The following is an 18,578-nucleotide window of genomic DNA, read 5'->3' as shown; positions in this document are numbered from 1 at the left end:
TTAAAAATACATGCATTCATTATAAAATGGCCTGCTCTAATTGTGCCAACTCTGGTGGGGTATTTTTTTTTTTAAGATTTTATTTATTTATTTGACAGACAGAGATCACAAGTAGGCAGAGAGGCAGGCAGAGAGAGAGAGGGAAGCAGGCTTCCCACTCAACAGAGAACCAGATGGTGGGGCTCGATCCCAGGACCCTGAGACCATGACCTGAGCTGAAGGCAGAGGCTTTAGCCCACTGAGCCACCCAGGTTTCCCTTTGGTGGGGTATTTTACCATAGTGAGCAGCTTCTCCTTAAAGCAAAGTCCACCTATGCTGCTCTGGGATCCCAACCTCAGAAGCAGGCTGGACCAGCAGGCCAGGGACCCAGGTCTCAGGGGAAACAGAGGGCCTGGGGTGGAGACAGGGAGATGGCTAAGAGGAGGCGCTTGTAGTTCATCTAGAGTCCTCTATCTTCTAATGCACTGTGTCCCCACAGAAGTGCCTGTTGTAGTTGTTCTTGATTGTTCTGCATTAAGTAGGGAATTCCTGAGGGTAATTGAATGCAAAGATAAAGTAAGATAGATGGTGAGTCTGGGGCAGGCAGTGGGGTGGTCGGGAGAGAAGAAAGGGACACTGTTAGAAGCTGAGTTGGGTCCCCCTCCCTCCTTAATTCAATATGACTGGTGTCCTTAAAAGAAGGTACAACATATGACTCTTGATCTTGAGTTTGTGAGTTCAAGCCCCACATTGAGCATAGGGTTGACTTAAAAAAAAAAAAAAAAGTGATATCAAGAAGAGAAGAGACACATACACATAGAGGCAAGATGATGTGAAGACAGAAAAGGCCCTGTAACAACAGACGTAGAGATCGGAGTGATGCTGCCACCAGCCAGGGAGTCCTGGAACCACCAGAAGCTGCAGTAGGCAAGGCAGGATCCTCCCCTAGAAAGGAGCACCCATGGCTCTGCTGACACCTTGAATTTGAACTTCCACCTTCCAGAACTGTAAGAGAATCCATTTTTATTGTGCCAAGCCACCCACCTTGTTGCACAATGCTATAGCAGCCTTAAGCTAAGGCCTACAGGCACTAGGAGGGAAAAATGAGGTAATACCAAAGCTAAATTTCTTCTGCTTTATAGTTTTGGTTACAGCTGGCCTTGCTGTAACCCTCCCTTTTGATTCGATGTCGTTAAGAAACCACAGTTGAACCCTGAGACTCCTCAGAGATGTGAAGAAGCATCTGGGCTCAGTAACAGTCCTGGAGAATGGTCTTAACCTAACCAATTGTGTTAACATTTCTCTTTCACTTGTGTGACTTGCTGAGACAGGCTGAGAAAATCATGAGCAATATCCCTTGAGTTCAGGCTTTCAGATGCCTAAGTCAGTGAGAGTAATGGGTCATTCAGGTTCAGGGAGACAAGTTGGCATGACCCGGTTTGAGATTTCACAAGATGATACACAGCGATGACTCAGCACTTTTATTTCTAAGCTGTAAGCAAACATCATCTTTTCTCTTTACTGCGATCCTTTGCATTGTTCTACAGGACAGGAGTCTTACCGTGGGAACAATGGCTAAGTAAGGGGAAGTCACTGTGGGTTTGGTGCTAGGAAGCCCCACAGGTGTTAGCCCACCTCTGAAAATCATCTGCAAAGAAGCAAAAGCCAGGGTATCTTAATCCATCAGAACAAAAGGCATGTGTGTTTACCACAGCAGGCCCCAAGTTGAGACCCTTTGAAGGGGCCTGTTCACATGGAAGTGTTGTTCAAACACCTGGGGTGGGTATGTGAGTTTCAGGCTCCACCGTGGTCTGTCACGATGAGGTCAGATGTGGTGGCGGTTATAGAGATATGATGGGTACAAGCCATCATAATGCCACTGGCGCCACTGCTCAATAGCTTCCCGGCTTCTCTCTTCTTGTTCTGGGGAACAGAGATAAAATGGTCGTGTTAGCATGGAGAGGACTCTGATCTGAGGAGAGCCACCAAGCTCTTGGCAGCCATCTATCCAAACTACCTACCCTGTGGCGACATGAGCAAACGGCACAGAACAGAATGTCTGAGTTGAAAGACCTGACAGAATGCTGGGTCACTTTGGGTACAAAGCCCAGTCAGGAGACAGAGCTGTTAGGCAGTAGAGTCAAGATCAAGATCTATGTCCCCGCCTGTGCTCTTTCCCTTACACAGCCCGCAAAGCGCGAGAGGCAACAACAAAGAAAAGAAGTACAAAGAGAACAGAACAGTAACAAAAAGAGACAACAGGCTTTATGGTTAAAAAATGACATCATGGAAGGAAATAAGTGTCATCTTCAAATGATGGCATTATGAGTAATTTTTTCTCAGGCTTTAAAAATAAAATTATGTTTTAAGAACTATCCAGAAAGGGGGTGGGTGAAGCAAAGTGGAGGGAAATTTGATAATCGTTGATGCTGGGTGGTGGTTACATGGGGGTTCACTGAACTATATACTTATCCATGTGTTTGAAATTTTTCCAAGTAAAAGGGTAAAAAGAACAGAAGGGAGTTTTTAGTAAGAAAGTCTTGATTTTGCTGTCTTTAATCAGACATGTCTCTGGATAACGACTTTGTTCAATTGTAGGATTAGGCTCCTGATGCCAAGTCCACACTGCTTGTTTTTGTTAGGGACCATAAAAGCACGAGCAGATTTCTCAAGTCCCTCAGTGTGTAAAAAGGCAACCATAAGACTCCTCAAAAGGTAAACAGCATTACCACATAACCCAACAATTCCACTCCCATGTATATACCTAAGAGAAGTGAAAACAGGGACAAATGAATGGACAAACAAAAAGTTATACAAATACACAGACATACATATGTATTATTCAGTCATAAAAAGGAATGAAATTCTAATAACATGCTACAGCATGTGTGAAACTTGAAACACGTTCAGTGTTTATGTGTCTATGCCAGACACAAAGAGACATGTACCGTGTGATTCCACTTCTGTAAATACCTAGAACAGACAAATTGGTAGAGAACAAAATGTACTAGAGGTGAGCAGGGATTGTGGGAGTTAACTGTTCCATAATGGGTACAGAGTTCATCTCTGAGGTGATGCAAGGGTTCTAGAAATCCATAGTCTTGCTGATGGCACAACAGTGTGAACAAGCCAAATGCCACTGACTTGTCCACTTAAAAGTGGTGACGATGGCAGATTTTATGTAAATTTTACCACAGTTTTTAAGTTTTTGTGGAAAATGTTGGGAGGATAGGAAGTTCTGACAGAAAAAAATGGTATCAAGGATTCAGACCCCCAAAAGTTGTACTTTGTTTTTTTTCAAATGTGGACTTCACCACCAAAAAGCCTGTGAACCTGACTTTGGTGCTAGTGAACCTCATTCTCTGGAGCACTGGGCGAACAGGAAGGCCTGGTGACATCAGGATGCAGAGAAAATTTGTGTCCATGTGGTCCTTAGCCCCCTTGAGAGCAGATGCCCTCGACAAGAAGGACCCCTTGCTGGGTATTCAGGCATCATGGCTGCTGTGTATGTTTCCTTCCTCTGTGAGCTTGGAGTCGGTGCTACCCTTGATGCTGGAAATTGCCTTTGGGACTTAGTACCCCAGGACAGCCTGGAGCTTAGAGTCAGGCCCCAGCTGGAGCTTTGGGTCTTCTAAGCTTTCTCAGGCCAGATAGATCAGCTACTCTTTGCCAATCTTGAGAGCATGATTTTGGCATAGGAATTGATTTTATTTCTCTAGGTCATGCCGCTTTCTTCATATACCATTTCACTTAGACAAAGGGAAGTTCTCCCTGGCAAAGGCCCAAACAGTGTGGCTTTTGTGTAAGGGACCACCTGTGGCTGAGCATGTTTAGCCAAGCCAGGTGTCATGTGGTCAAGCCCAGATGGGCCGACCCAGGCTTCTGGCTTTGAAGGTGGAAGCAGACTTTGGCTCCCACACAGACCTCAGGGGTAGGAGCTCAACACACTGTTTATCCTGACACTTCCAGACTCAGAACTCAAAGGCATAAAGGCATCTTTGCCTCATCAAACTGGTGGTTTTGAGTAGAGAAATAGCCAGGGGCCACAGCTTTCCCAGAACAGCTCCGGTGTCCCAGATGGGCTGATGGCCTGCAAAATGGACTTCTCAAGCTCTCAGGAAAGTCACCTGCCTAAACTTACGCCTTCAGAAATCCTAGGCCTTTCATTTATCCACAGTCATTCCTTAGCATTTGTTTTTAAGGGGTGGGGACAAACCTGCGGCTGCTGCCATTTATTCTGAGAATAGGTGACATGGTCAGATGAAAAATAGCCAATCCAAAAACAGGGTCCGGACTGAGGAGTATGTGAGGGCATCAGAGAAGGACTGAACGTGCTGCCCTGGAGGAGAGGTTTCACCAACCCAGCTACCACAGTTGGTGTTGCCGCTCAGAGAGGTCAGAGGTGAGGGCAGAGGAGGAGAATTGAAATGTGTTTCACATCAACATTTACCCTTTGGCAGGCTGGACCTGCTCCACCTCTGCCTCCTTTCTTTATCCAGCTGTGGGGGCACTGGGGCAGGGAGGGCATGCTCTCCTTACCTCACTCCTCACTCCATCCCACTGCAGGGACTAATTCCCAGATGGAAGAAGGTCCCCCGAGACCTCCATGCACCCGATCATCCTTCATTTGTAAGAACACTTCTTGGCTGGCAAACATACCTTAGTTCAAATCCCTGACTAGCCATGGCACCTTGGATATTCAGGCACCCTTTCTAAGCCTGAGTTTTTTAAACAAAAACAGAAATTTTTAAGACCCAAGAAGCTGGGTATAAGGGTTGGGTGGTTCAGAGCAGCGCCTGACAGAGCTGGTGCTCAACCAGTGACAATAGCTCCAGTGTTACAACTACTGTAGGCCTGCGGCCTGGCCGGGGGTCTTCACCTCTGTGGGCAAGGCCTCAGGCCCCCCGATTGCTATCTCTGTGGCTTTGGTAGAGGACTGGTCATCCCTTGAGTGCTGGCCCCTCACCCTAATTCATTGTGAAAGGGAAAACAGTGAGTGTTCTCCAAGCAGATGCTAGGTATGGGGACTAGAAACATTTACAGATGCTCAAAATAAAGTCCTATTATTAATACAGTGAGTTAACAAAACAAAACAAAAAATCCCTGAAGGAATTTTTCAGGCCACATACTCATATTTTAAGTGCCTCTCACCAAACTGTCCACCAAGGTAAACAACTGTCCAACAGAAATATTTTGCCTCTGAGTTACAACATCCTAGCACTACCCACCAGGATATTCCCAGGAAAGCTTGATTTGGTGGGATCCAAGCCCACCACCTGTTTGCAGGGCTCAGGTGCCACCTGTGAGCCAGTGGGCATGACCTGCAGCCCCTGAGTACCAGGTGATTTTATCCTGTTCCCAAGAGAAGCCCTCAGAGAATGTTACCTCCCAAATCAACCAGAGCATACAAGCCAGGAGGCTCATGACATCAGAATGAAAATCACGGACTTTCTGTAGCAAAGGTCACCTAAACTGGGGCCTTTTGTCCAAGCTCATATACATTCAGGAGCTTGCCCAGGAGCATTTCCTTCTGGAAGTGTGGGGGAAAGACCAAACCGAAATAAACATACACTCTATCCTGCTAGCCTCAGCCCTAATAAGTATTTCTATGTGGTTTTGGTGTGAGTGACACTTGAGGACACTTAATTGATGCAAAGTGCCATCCCATGCCATGGAGTCTGGTTCAAAAACAGCACCTCCCTCTGCCCCCCGCCCAAGCCCACACCCAGCTGTCACCTCGGAGGCCTTGGTGAAATCAACATTGCCTGAGCTGGGCCAGGAGCCTTATCTGCCCTAGGGCCGAGGCAGGGAATCAAGAGGCAGGGAATCAAGTGTGTCGTTTGCTGGCCAGAGACGCTGACAAAAAGCCAAGGCTTAGGAAAGACAAGAGCAGTTGCGCAAAGCCTATAAAACTTAGAGCGTGCCCAACACTGTGGGTGAGTTGCTTTCTGAGGTCAGATTTCCTGGTTTGGTTACAACGGTCAGATAAGATACTGATTATAGGGGTGCCTGGGTGGCTTAGACACTTAGTAAGTGTCTGTCTTTGGCTCAGGTCATAATCCCGGGCTCCTGGGATCAAGTCCCACATCAGGCTCTCTGCTTGGGAGGAGCCTGCTGCTCCCCCTGCTTGTGCTCTTTCTCTGCCAAATAAGTAAGTTAAATCTTAAAAAAAAAAAAAAAAAAAAAAAAAGATACTGATGATAGTGAATAGGTGAATGGAAGCCAGAATGAGTAGTTCCTAGAGCTGTTATGTTGCTATGAATCCAGGGGAGTGGAAAGTGAGTTTGAAATCTTTCCAACACACCTGTAACCAGGGCTAACCCACTAGCATAGGCACTAAGACAGGGAACACAGGCCACCACCTCAGTCCCCAAGTGGGAGAAGATATGATCAGCCAAAAATTCCCAGAGCCAGTGGAAATCTAGGTGTTGTGTCCTCTTCTGTTCCTTCTCAACTTCTGTAGCCATTTGTGTGACTTTCTTCCTTCAAGATTCCAGTAGATGTGAACTGAGGAAAGAGCCTCTCTTACCCCTCCCTCTTCTAATTCAAATTTAGGGAAAAGTGGAAGCAACTTTTTATTTTCCCCCAAAGGCCCACTTCCCCGAAGACACTGGGGGAAGAGCTCTTACCATCATTTTGCTCCTCCACGAAGTTCTCAAACTCGTTCCTTTGTTCCTCGTAATATTCTCTCCGCAGCTCGTCGGCCCGCAGCTTCTGCCTGTTCTCCGCTGGGAAATGGCAAGAAGCAAGATTTGCCTCCAAGAATGGGGGCAGAGGCACGCATTTAGGGGAACAGGAACACTGATCATTTGGCTGAGAAACTTGAACCTGGTGGAGAGAGGTGGTTTGGGGGGCTTCGCGAAGATGGTTTACTCCTGGCAGACTTCAAAACTTGAAGGAACCAGGAACTCACCCCATCCAAGCACCACGTTTTGCAAATGAGAAAAGCAGTTTAGCTTCACTCATAAAACTAGTGGTGCATCTGAGTATACTGGGTCAGTTAGAAACTAGAAATCCAATGATTAGAAATGAATTCTAGAAGGAATAATCAACTTAAAGTTTATTTCACATTGGGGACGCCTGGGTGGTTCAGTCAGTCAAGCATCTGCCTTTGGCTCAGGTCATGATCTGAGAGTCCTGGGATCAAGTCCCACATTGGGCTCCAAGCTCCCATTGGGCTTCTCCCTCTCCCTTCTCCCTCTGCCCCTCCCCTGCCCGTGTTTTTTCTCTCTCTCTCTCTCTCTCTCATGCACCCCCCCTCTCCAAAAAATAAATAAAATCATTTTAAAATAGTAAAGTTAATTTCACGTTAATACCTTCAAGTCCATCTTTGAGCAGCTGTCACAAGCCAAAATGTGTGCCAGGAACAGATTAAAAAGGCAAGTAAGAAAGATTCTGTCCCTCTATTTTAGAGGCCTATAATCCAGATAAGGAGAAAAATACAAAAATGTCATACCCAGCAGAATGGCTGCTGTGATAGAAATGTATACAGGGCACAGTGATGTTGGGGATGATAAAATGAGGTAGGAAGATCTGAGAGGATCCTTGGTATCCATGTGTCCTTAGGCTGTTCCCTCCCTTTGTGTGGGCTGGCCTTAATGATTCTCTTCTAATGAACAGAACTTGGCAGACATGATGGAATATGGTTTTCTTCTTGGGCATCTCGTTCTGAGCAAAGCCAGCTGCCATGTTGTAAGCGGTCGTATGGAGAGGCCCACTCATGGCAAGAAACTGGTGGCCTTGATGGATAGTCAGCAAGGCATTGAGGCTTGTTTGAAGGCAGATCTTGCAGTTGGGCCTTGAGAGGACTACAGCCTGGAATAGGTGCTGAGCCTGAGACCCCCACCTAAGGCATATCTGGACTGCTGAGCAACTTAGGAGACAGTAAATACGGTTTTAAGTTGCTACATTTGGGGTCCATTGGCACACAGCAATAGGGAATTGGTGCAGAATATGAGATGATCAGGTAAACTTCCTGATGTAGAAGATACCGACTTCTGGTATCCCTTATTTTGTAAAGCAATGCATTCTAGTAAAGTTGGCTATAAACTTTTTTAAAAAAAATTTTTATTTATTTGAGAGAGAGAACAAGGAGAGGAGAAGGGCGAAAGGGAAAGAGAATCTCAAGCAGAATCTATGCTGAACATAGAGCCTGACGTGGGGATTGATCTCATGACCCTGACCATGGCCTTGATCTCATGACCCTGACCTTGAGCTGAAACCAAGAGTCGGATATGGTAACTTTGGGGCGTATACCTCTGTGGTCAGAAGAAATACCCCCAGTGATAATTGAAAACTGTCACCAAGAACGTATAAATATGGTGACCATTCCTTGGCAGTGGAACAGTGAAGCCCCCCAGCAGCACCCTGAGCCCCAGCGGGAATCCCCTCTGCCCCCCTCACCTCGCCCAAACACCATATCACACTTTACCAGCCGGTGCAGCTGATCCTCACTTGCTTCAATTTAGCCTGAAAAAAAAATCTTTCTAGATTGGGAGATCTTTTGGTGTAAAATAGTTTCCAGGTTCATCTATTTCTAGCCTTAAATCTTGACCTCTTTGGTATGAGAGCTCTGGTTGTCTGAAGGAAATTATTGAAAACTCTCTTAGTATCAAAATAATTGCTTTTAACTGGGCTTCAACTGGACAAATCCACAACAGCAGGAAGGCCATATCTGGTACAGGAACTGTCCCTCAATGATACCTCACATTCCTCTGGTATGATCACATCAGAGGGGAGACCTAGGCGCTGTTGTCCCCATCAGCTTAGCTGTGCAGGAGGAAGTCGGGAGACCAGTGATGATGGAAGCAGAGAAACTGAGGAAGCTGTTGGGTTCCTGCCCCATCCCATATTACAGTGGTGCTAGGACAAACAATGGAGCGTTTCTTTGTGCAATAATTAATACCATGAACCATCTGAAATGTTTGAAAGTTAAGGGGCCTATAATAATAAGTGAATTAATTAAATACCTGTTATTTATATTACATTATTTCATTTAACTCAGAGTAAAAAATCCAGTTACCTGTGAATTGGTCTCAGTGCAGATTTCTTAGGTAAATCCCACACTTTCCGCACACTATGTCTTTACCGATATAGTTGTAGGACTCTTGAGTCTGGCAGAAGGAATTGGTTCTCCAGTCCTTCCCCCACACTTACCCCCTTGTCCCATATCCACACATTTCTTAGGAGGGAATTGAGGCTCAGAGAGGTTCAGTGACCTAATCAAAGTCACACAGTTGGTCAAGGCATAGCTTGGGACAAACCAGAGCCCACACTCACTACTTGGCCCAGAACACACCTTTCACCTTATCATCCCCCTTATGACCCACCCTGAGCTCCAGTGTTGCTCCAGGTCTCAGAAATCCCATGGGGATGGGAAAGAAAGTGGTTTGGAGTGTAGGAAGCAAGTGCTTAATGAGCCATCACCAATTCCTAAAGAAGCATCTTCCATTTCTATGGACTTCAGAAAAGAAGCTGTCTTCCCAAATTCCCTTTCTGGGGGTACGACAAATGGGGCCCTTGACTCAGCAAGGGCTAGGAACAATTTAAGTCTTCAGACAAAATGCCACAACGACACCGTGCATCATGTACATCCCTTCTCAGGTTCTGCGTTTCATTCTGAGTGCCTCCTGTCATCCTAAAGGAACCTCCTGCATCTTCACCTTGAAGCTTAGAGATGTCAGGTGCCTGTTTCCTGGTTCCAGATTCCAGCCTATCTTTGTCACTTGCCTTTCACCCAGCCTGAGACATAACTGAGCATTGTTCTCCTGTCCATACATGGGACTCAGGCGCATCCTAACTTCCTCACCAGGCTATCCTGAACCCCCACAACTGACACACACAGCTTCTGTTTGAGGTGAGGGCCTCTGGCTTCATCACACTCCTCGTGGTTCTGAATCAGCTTATGAGGATGGAAACTACTTGCCTCTCCTACAAGAAGAGGCTGCTTCTCTGATTTCCATCAAGAACTTTCCGGCCTTCATCATAGCCCTTCCTGTGTTTCTGGATGTTTGCTAACTTCTAAATCTCAAGTTGGGTGAGGCCTGGAGATTTTCCCAGTGTAATTCGTACTTATCCAGTTGGTTGGGGGCTGGGGGAAAGGAATTTCATCTCCACACATTTTCATCATTTGAAAACAGTCCTGTTATTTTTACTGAGCAAGTAAGCCTTGCTGAGCATGCTGAGGGACACAAAGAGTTTATTCAGACACATGTGCAAGTAATGAATCAAGCCACAGACTCAGAGACAGTGCTCAGAGTCCTTGGAAGAATCTAGTTCAAGGGCAAAAAACTCAGATGCCTTCAAGGGTCGTCAGGTCATGGAAATGAGGGTCCCTGCCAGGCAGGGGATGCCAGGGCCTACTTCAGACTGAGAGGGAGACACACTTCCAAGCTCAAAAGCCTTCCAGAGGCATTGGAAACCAAAATAAAAAATGAAAACAAAAACCACTACTGGCTGAATACTACAATTTCAGGGGCTTATAAATAAGGAAACTTGGGGCCGAGGAGAGGAAGCTGTCACCAACTCCACAGTCCCAGCTCCCAGTCCCAGGCGCCCTCTCCCCACCTCTAGTGCTGTTGGTAGCTGTTGCGCATGACTTGCTGTCTGATACCCCCAGAAAGCACACACTAGATACTGTGTTCCCACCTGACTAGAACCTATTTCTGCTTCCATTTGAAACTTCCTGAAATTGGGAGGCATCTCAGTGTCTATTAAGTGCTTTTGATGTAGCACTGCCCGTTTTCATTCCTTACCCTGTCAGTGTACTCCAAGATGTGACCTGCAGCTGAGGAAAAGTGGAATTCCTAATTCAGAGCCTCCATCACTTGGATACCCAATGGCCTAGATGGAGGCCCTCCTTGGTCCCCTTGTAGTCCCACAGCCCAGCTGACTGTGAGAAAGGAATGGGAGGGGCAAGCAGAAGGCAGACCTCCAGCAAACTTACCGTTGGCCTCGTCTCGGGATTTGGGGGACCGCTTGCCCCGCTTCTTGAGGAAATTGGAGGCATCTGATTCCTGCATGAAGATCTTCTGTTCCACATCTAAAACCCGAGAGAGGCTGGTCACAACCAACCCAGGCTTGCCAGGGCCACCGCAGTGGCTGGCCTACCTGCCTTGCACCCCTGGGTGGCCCTTGCACTCACCTTCCTGGGCATCTTGTCTTGCCACCTGCCGGGTAACCACTGATGCACCAGTCCCCTCCTGCAGCACTGTGGGAGAGCACAGGGTGAGGGACACAGCACCTCAAAGGGAGCCCTCACCCAGAGCTGGGCTGGGAGAGTCCTTCCCCACCACTGTGACTTGCGAGACCCCAGTGTGGGTCCCTGGAACCCTCACATCCCAGCCCCAGAGCAGTCTCCCCAGGAAACCACCAAGTAAGCTGTTCTTTCTATGTTGTGTTACAATACACACACACACACACACACACACACACACACACACACACTCTCACACATACACACCAGGCACAGCCCTCTTAACAGCAAACACCCCCTCTTTCTACCTGGACCAGCTGAACAGCCTCACCTAACACCGGTCCTCTCCATACTCACTGGTCAGGAGCACAGCAGCTGAGAGACAGGAGGCCAGAAAGAGCTGTCTCCAGACCATTTTTGGAAGGGCTGAGGCTCTTTTTGGGAACCACAGGACAGAGAGGGTTCTACAGACCCTGAAGCCAGCCACCAGATTCCTCACGTCTGTGCCAGGCATGCCAGGAGGGAGGGAGGCAGGAGACCTGGATGCCCCTTGGTGGGGGGGGGGGGGAATGGGAGGGGTCTTAGCTGCGGCTTCCATTGGCTGCTCCTCCTGGAGCACTGGAGATGTTTTTGGCGTCTGCAGACCTTTACAGAAGCAGAGCCTGTCGTTGTCCGGCCCCAGCTGAGACAGCTTTGGAGTGGCCTTTCCAGGATTCCGCACCCAAGGAGTTGCTGTTGGAATGCCCATCCCGAGAGTCTGCGATTCGAAAGACTCAGAGATCCTGGCATCTGCTTCAGGGGAGGTGGGGACCCTAGTCCTGGAGGCTGAAGCCTGTTGGGGGAAGGGAGCAGGCCTCAGTGGGAGACTGACTGAGATATCAGGCAAGGAAGTACCAGAAAGCCTAGAAGACCCCCTCAGGTAACCCTCACATAGACACACAGGCTGTTACAACAGTAACCAGAGTGCCCCTCACTGTGACCTATCCCCCAGCTGATGTTCACTGTCAAGCAAAACACGGACCTCTGTGGTGGGGTCCCAGTGCCCTTTCAAGACTGAGGAAAAGAGGCAGTCTGCCTTTCACTGCAGAGGGGAAACAGTGCACAGTGTGTGAAGAGCCCACAGCTGAGCATGTGTCTCTAGAAGGAGACAAAGGCACACCTCATGTAGGGGAGGAAGTGAGTTCCTAGAAGTGGGAACACCAATGGGATCAGAGCTCTGTAGGGCCATCGGAGTGTAGTCCCTTTGGAGATATGTTCTTGTCATTGTCATTTATTATGAACAATCCTCAACTCTTTGTTACTCGTTGAAGAATTGTACTTTGAACATTGCTTAGAGTTTTCTTAATGGCAACCATCACTAGACCTAGAGCACAGCCCACACCTACCTGAAGGCATAGGGAGAGGAGGGGAACCCATGGGAGTCATGTGCCCCAGTTGTCTCATCAGTTAACTTCTTGGTCATACTTGGCATGGCAAAGCTAAATGAGGCCATTTTGAGGAAATGCAGGCCATTTAATAACAACAGGACCCAGGAACATGGAGAGTGGGAGATAGGCAGGACCGAGGTCACAGGAAGGAGTTTGGTTTCCATCTTTGTGAGGTAGCCTGGTGTGTAGACTATAAGCACAGACCCTGGCCAGGCGCCCTGGACTCAACCAAAGCTCTAGACTTCGCCAGCTGCATGGCCTTGGGCAAGTCACTTACCTCTCCATGCCTACTCCCCTCCTTTGTCATACAGACCGATGTGAGGATTGGAGGTAACACATCTGAAGTCAGAATGGTGCTTGATGCACATGGAGCATTGAATATGTTTTTGCTATCATGACACAGTCATGAACCATTGAATGATTTTGAGCAGACAAGTGACAGGAGGGTTTTTTTTAGGAACACTATCATCCCAGGGATGTGGAGGGTGGGAAGGATTAAGCACTAGGACTTAGGGAAGGCTTTTGCATTAATCCAGGTGGGAGATGGTGTCAGCAAAAGGCAGGAGGAGCAGGAATGGAGAAGACAGAGCATTTCAAAAGACTGAAGAAAGAATCTGTAGGGCTCAACTGATTAGCTAGAGGCAGCGAGAAGCTGGGAAGTATGCATTCAGATGAGTCCTGTGTTTCTGGTTTGGGGAACTGTGTGATTGGATGGCAAGACCATTCAATGAGGTGGAGAACACAGGAGGAAGTTTGAAGGACATGCATTGGACAAATCAAGTATCTGACACTTCTGGGATCTTCTAATGGCAAATCCAGTGACCTCATTTTCCCACAACAGTAATTTTGTGAATATGTTAAACCATCACCACAATCAACTTTAGGACACTTTCATCACCCCAAAAAGACATCCCATACCCATTAGCAGACACTCCCCAATTTTTTCAACCTCCAAAGCCCTAGGCAACCACTAATCTACTTTCTGTCTCTGATATCCTTGTTCTGGGCATTCCATCTAATTGGAATCATACAATCTGTGATGCATTGTGACTGTATTCAAGGTTCATTTCTGTTGTAGCCCACGTCAGTACTTCATTTCTCCCTGCTACAGAATAATATTCTATTGTACACATATGCCATATTTTATTTATCCATTCATCACTTAATGGGCATTTGGGTTGATTCTACCTTTTGACTATCATAAATAAGGTTGTTATGAACATTTTGTGCATGTTTTTGAGTGGACATACGTTTTTATTTCTCTTGGGTAAATACCTAGAAGCAGATGTTAGGTCACATGGTACCGTTGTATTTTTGAGGAACTTTCACATTAAATTTTCCAACTTCATTTACTCATCTTCCTTCTCCAGTGTTCTGAGATCTCTTTGAAGACAAGTTTCTATCTTACTCTATGGAAATGATGCCCAGCACAGAATAGGTACTTCATAAATGTTTATTAATTTAGTCAGTGAAAATACTCTTGAGTGAGGGCATTAAAAGGGAACATTTATAAGCTTATTTCAGTGGGCTATTCATAAGAAGGTACCCACATGGGGATCCAGAATTTCTAAGTTAATGTATCACTGGGTCCAGGATTATTCTCAAGCAGCAGGAACAAATTTTGTGGAGCACTTATGGATTGCCTTAGAGGATGGCCTAGTTGGCTTTAACATTCTCCTCAAGTTGACCAAAGTTTAGACAGTTTTCTTCCTGATGATAGGCCCCTGACCTCCCTTTTCTTAGAGTATTTACTTTAGAAAACTGCAACTGTAACTTCTTTCTCTGACCCTTTGAAATCTATGCAGATCTCTTCTCCTAGTCTCGTGCTGCTTTTTCAATCCAGGATTGTCTTTCTTAGGGACCTTGGGACATTCTTTTCAAAATGAAAATATCAAATGAGATAGCACCCTGTCTCCCAATCTCTGTGGGAGGAAAGACACCTGGCTTTGGTGGGCACCTTGCTCCAATTGTGAAGGGCAGTTCACAATTCCCCCCACCCCACCTCTGAAAATCCCTCCAGGTCCTTGCTTCAGTGGAATTGAGTTTAGCATCACTCCTCTGTTGCAATTGTCCTGAATGAGGTCTTATTTGCCTGTTTAACTTTGTCTTTTACAATCTTAACTCTGACAAGGTCATCGGTTCAACATACCACCTGATCCACCAAGGCCTTCAGGCATGACTCATGTAAGTGGAAATGGCCCTTGGGGACAGTGTGTCCAGGTAAAATGAGATCACTAGATGCCATGGCTCATGTTAAGTGTTCTGCCAAAACAAATACGTAAAAGCCCATTTTCTGCACCTAATATTAAGAATATGTTATGCTCTGGGGTGCCTGGGTGGCTCAGTCGGTTGGGCTTCTGACTCTTGATTTAAGCTCAGGTCATGATCTCAGATTCATAAGATCCAGCCCTGAGGCAGGCTCTGCATCCAGCAGGGAGTCTGCTTCTCCTTCTCCCTCTGCCTTTCCCCCTGCTCGCACACTCTCTCTGTCTCTCTAAAAATAAATAAATGGGTCTTTAATATATATATATACATATATATACATATATATACATATATGTATATATATTATGTTCTTTCCTATTATTTCATTTTCAATGGACTAATTATGTTCCTGAGCCTGATCCCCCTGCTCATTTGATAGGGAGAATTAAGGATTATACCAAAAGAGGGACTCATGACCCTGGGAACCAGGGGATCCCCAGAACTCAACTTCCTCAGGAGTCCCCATACCAAATATAGATGAGCATTTTTCCTGCTACCTCCTCAGGTCTCAGGAGTGGTGAGAATAAAACACCTTAGACGGAATGTGAAGGTTTATTTCTTGGGCAAGAGTGACAGTTTACAAAAACTGTTTCAGTGTTTTTGTTGTGCCTCCAGAGCTGACTGTGTTGACACAGTTGGGTGTGGAAAATGAGAGCTTTGTGAGTCAGGACATGTCTGAAACCTTCCTCGTTTCTTATCTTCCTGTAAAAGACATTCATTTCTCTAAGTGCCTAGCCAGAGTGTTATGGAACTTCTTTACAGCTTTTCCCCTCCCATGTTACAGAATATTATTAGTCCCTATGAAAATGGTTTCTAGAGGTCTCCCTGTAGAATTAAGTCTGAGAGGAGATGTCCGTATTCAGAAAAAGGCATGGAACATTCTATAGCTGCATAGAGTACTGCTAGGAGAGCACCCATGTCTGGGTTGATATCAGCAGGCAAGCACTCTGATGGCTATACTATTACTAAAATATTAAAATACTTTCCTGTTAGTAGATAAGTTGCCACTTTTTTGAGCCATCTTCCCAAAGCCCTCTACTGCCGCCAGGGCTCCGTGCTCTCCCCCAGAACCAATGCTTTCCACAATCCATTCTTAAAAGGGGTGATGTTTGGCCCAGCAGGGAGCCTGCAGAACCCTGCTCTGCTCCCCCAGCCAGCCTTGATTCTGATTGATCAGTGCCTGTCCTGTGCCAGCTAAATGTATCGCCGATCACTCTGAACTCAGGGCTTTCTGATTACTCACTGTTCCTCTGAACTTGCCTTGTACTTTGTCCACCTCTTCTCTTTGTCACCTCTGTTCTCTGTGTGATGTACTACCCCCAACCACCATCAAAATTTCCATATCATGGGCACCTGGGTGGCTCGGTTGGTTAAGCACCTAACTTTGGCTCAAGTTATGATCTCAGGGTCCTGGGATTGCCCCATGTCCAGCTCCATGCTCAGCGGGGAGTCTGCTTCTCCCTCTCACTTCGCCCCTCCTCCTCCTCCTCCTTCTTCTACTTTCTTTCTCAAATAAATAAAATCTTTAAGAACAAAAATCCCATACCTACTACAAAGCAGGGCATATGTTAGGGATATGTGTGAGAGAAGGATATTTATCAATTGGAAACATTTTCAAAGACTTGGCCACATGGTGTCATAATGGTTGTTGACAAGAGGAAGCCATAACAGTGTAGGCAACCAGATGCTCTACCAGAGGTGTTCTAGTAACAGGTTCTCAGGCTTTGCTGATTCTTCTAGAATAGGGTATGGTAGAGTCAGTTATTGGTGTAAAGGAAAGGTGAGTTGACCCTCTTTTTCTAGAAGATCAGCTTGAATGGATAGATCATAACTGTTCTGAAAATTAATCACTTTGGCTGGCCTCAATAGAGTGTATAAAAAGATCTTTAGTGCACTGAATGACAAAAACTGGCCTAATCCTTTGTGAGAGGGGAAGGAAAAGAAGAGGTTGGGGTATAGAGGTGGTTCGGGTTTGTGAAGGGGAACCTTGGGCAGGTCCTGACTGCATTCCTTGGGCTTCTTGTTCATGGTTCCAGAAAGAGCTGGTCACTAAGATTGCTGAGATTCATTACACCTTGGGCTTAAGACCCTAGACTGAGAGGATCCCGGGGCCCATCTCTCCACCAGAGATATGAAGTGAAAGACTTTTGCTCTACTACCGATGGCAGCCACTAGAGCAGGGTACTTAGCCACTCCCATCTTGCCTCCATCGTGGCAGCCTGTGCCCCCATCTCCAGAAGTCTGAGCCTTCTGGCTGAGACCTAGTTTCTCCCACCTTCACCAGCAGCCTCTTGCCTCTTGACCTAAGAGACTGAACCACTGCCCATTTCCTGCACTGCCCATGTTTTGGTAGTGACACTTTGGGGTCTGGGGTCATTGGTGTATCACAACCCAAATCTTCACTGCTCAGAAGTTAACCTGTCAGGAATTTAAAGAGCATCCTGGTCAGAGTGGCTTAAAATCCATCCTAAAAATGACGCTTTAGGGGAAGAAGTCCACTGCTAAGGATTTATTGCTCTAGGACGTGATAATAGCTTATCAAGTGCAGCTACTTTAGATACCAAAGACTTGACCAGCTAGCAAGACTTGGGTATATCTCACCAAGGCCGGATTCCAGCACAAACCCCAGTCTCACCAGGCCACCGCCCCAAGACCAAACTCCCAAGATGCAGCCAAAGCAGATCCCCAGTGTAGAGCAGGGTAGAGACTAAATTTCTGGACTGTACCATAATCCTCAGATGGAGGGACTCAAATGTTCTCACCCTTGGATGGATGGAGGTGCATTCACTTTGCTCTGAAGGTCTAGAGATAGGGACCTCACATTTGACTGCACATTCAGATCTCCCTGGTGCTGTAAAAATACACAGTGCCTGGGCCTCAACCTGTGTGTGTGTGTGTGTGTGTGTGTGTGTGTGTGTGTAATCAGAAAGTGCTGATTAAAAATCCCTGAATTTATTTTTTGCCAGATTTTTTGAGGTATAATTGACAAATGGAAGTTGTCTGTATTTAACCTGTACAACTGTGTTGATGTATGCATTATGGAATAATCATCATAATCAAGCTAATTAACATATCCATCATCCCAACTTCTAAGGTTCTTGTTCAGTTTATGTGAAGTCTGAGCACCAATATCTTTTTTTTTTTAAAGATTTTATTTATTTGACAGAGAGAGATCACAAGGAGAGAGAGAGAGAGAGAGAGAGAGAGGAGGAAGCAGGCTCGCCGCCTAGCAGAGAGCCCGATGCAGGACTTGATCCCAGGACCCTGAGATCATGACCTGAGCTAAAGGCAGAGGCTTAACCCACTGAGCCACCCAGGCAGCCCCTGAGCACCAATATCTTTTACAAACATTTGAGGTGGTTATAATGAACTGCTAAGGTTGGGAACCGCTGGTGCAAGTATATATATCTACTGATCTTACATGTGTACAGATGTATATGCATATATACACACACACATTCAGAGACTGATCCGAATTTTTTTTAAAGATTTTATTTATTTGAGAGAGGGAGAGCAGGAGTCGGGGAAGAAGGAAACGCAGACTCCCTGCTGAGTGGGGAGCCCAGTGGGGGGGCTTGATCCCAAGACCCCAAGATCAAGACCTGAGCTGAATTCAGATGCTCAACTGACTGAACCATCCAGGTGTTCCTCCAGTTTTTTATCAATGTGTGTGTGTGTGTGTGTGTGTGTGTGTGTGTGTGTGTGTGTGTGT

The 18,578-nt window shown here is 46.4% G+C and overlaps 2 protein-coding genes across 2 annotated transcripts in view; one reads left to right on the top strand and one right to left on the bottom strand.

The window, feature by feature from the left end:
- LOC111155542 (minichromosome maintenance 10 replication initiation factor) overlaps positions 1 to 18,578 on the top strand; it is an 83,215-nt gene that overhangs the window by 56,490 nt on the left and 8,147 nt on the right. The window lies entirely within an intron of this gene.
- LOC111155543 (upper zone of growth plate and cartilage matrix associated) lies at positions 1,806 to 11,688 on the bottom strand. Its single transcript, XM_022515752.1, has 5 exons — positions 11,532 to 11,688; positions 11,124 to 11,189; positions 10,926 to 11,021; positions 6,610 to 6,708; positions 1,806 to 1,903 (listed from the first exon to the last, which is right to left on the bottom strand). Exons 1-5 carry the CDS (start codon positions 11,686 to 11,688, stop codon positions 1,806 to 1,808), a joined length of 516 nt encoding a protein of 171 aa, XP_022371460.1.

This window comes from Enhydra lutris, unplaced genomic scaffold, assembly GCF_002288905.1.
Source record: "Enhydra lutris kenyoni isolate GAN:26980312 unplaced genomic scaffold, ASM228890v2 scaffoldscaffold42, whole genome shotgun sequence".
Lineage (NCBI taxonomy): Eukaryota > Metazoa > Chordata > Mammalia > Carnivora > Mustelidae > Enhydra > Enhydra lutris.
Note: the sequence above shows the minus strand (reverse complement) of the source record. Positions and strands in the feature narration are given on the sequence as shown.

Bases quoted from the DNA above. Each gene is read 5' to 3' on its own strand.
- LOC111155543 (XM_022515752.1), bottom strand. From the start codon at position 11,688: ATGCCTGGCACAGACGTGAGGAATCTGGTGGCTGGCTTCAGGGTCTGT. The intron at 11,190-11,531 runs GTGAGTATGGAG...GCTCTCCCACAG, and splicing joins AGCTGCTGTGCTCCTGACCA to TGCTGCAGGAGGGGACTGGT. The intron at 1,904-6,609 runs GTAAGAGCTCTT...TCTGTTCCCCAG, and splicing joins CGTGGAGGAGCAAAATGATG to AACAAGAAGAGAGAAGCCGG.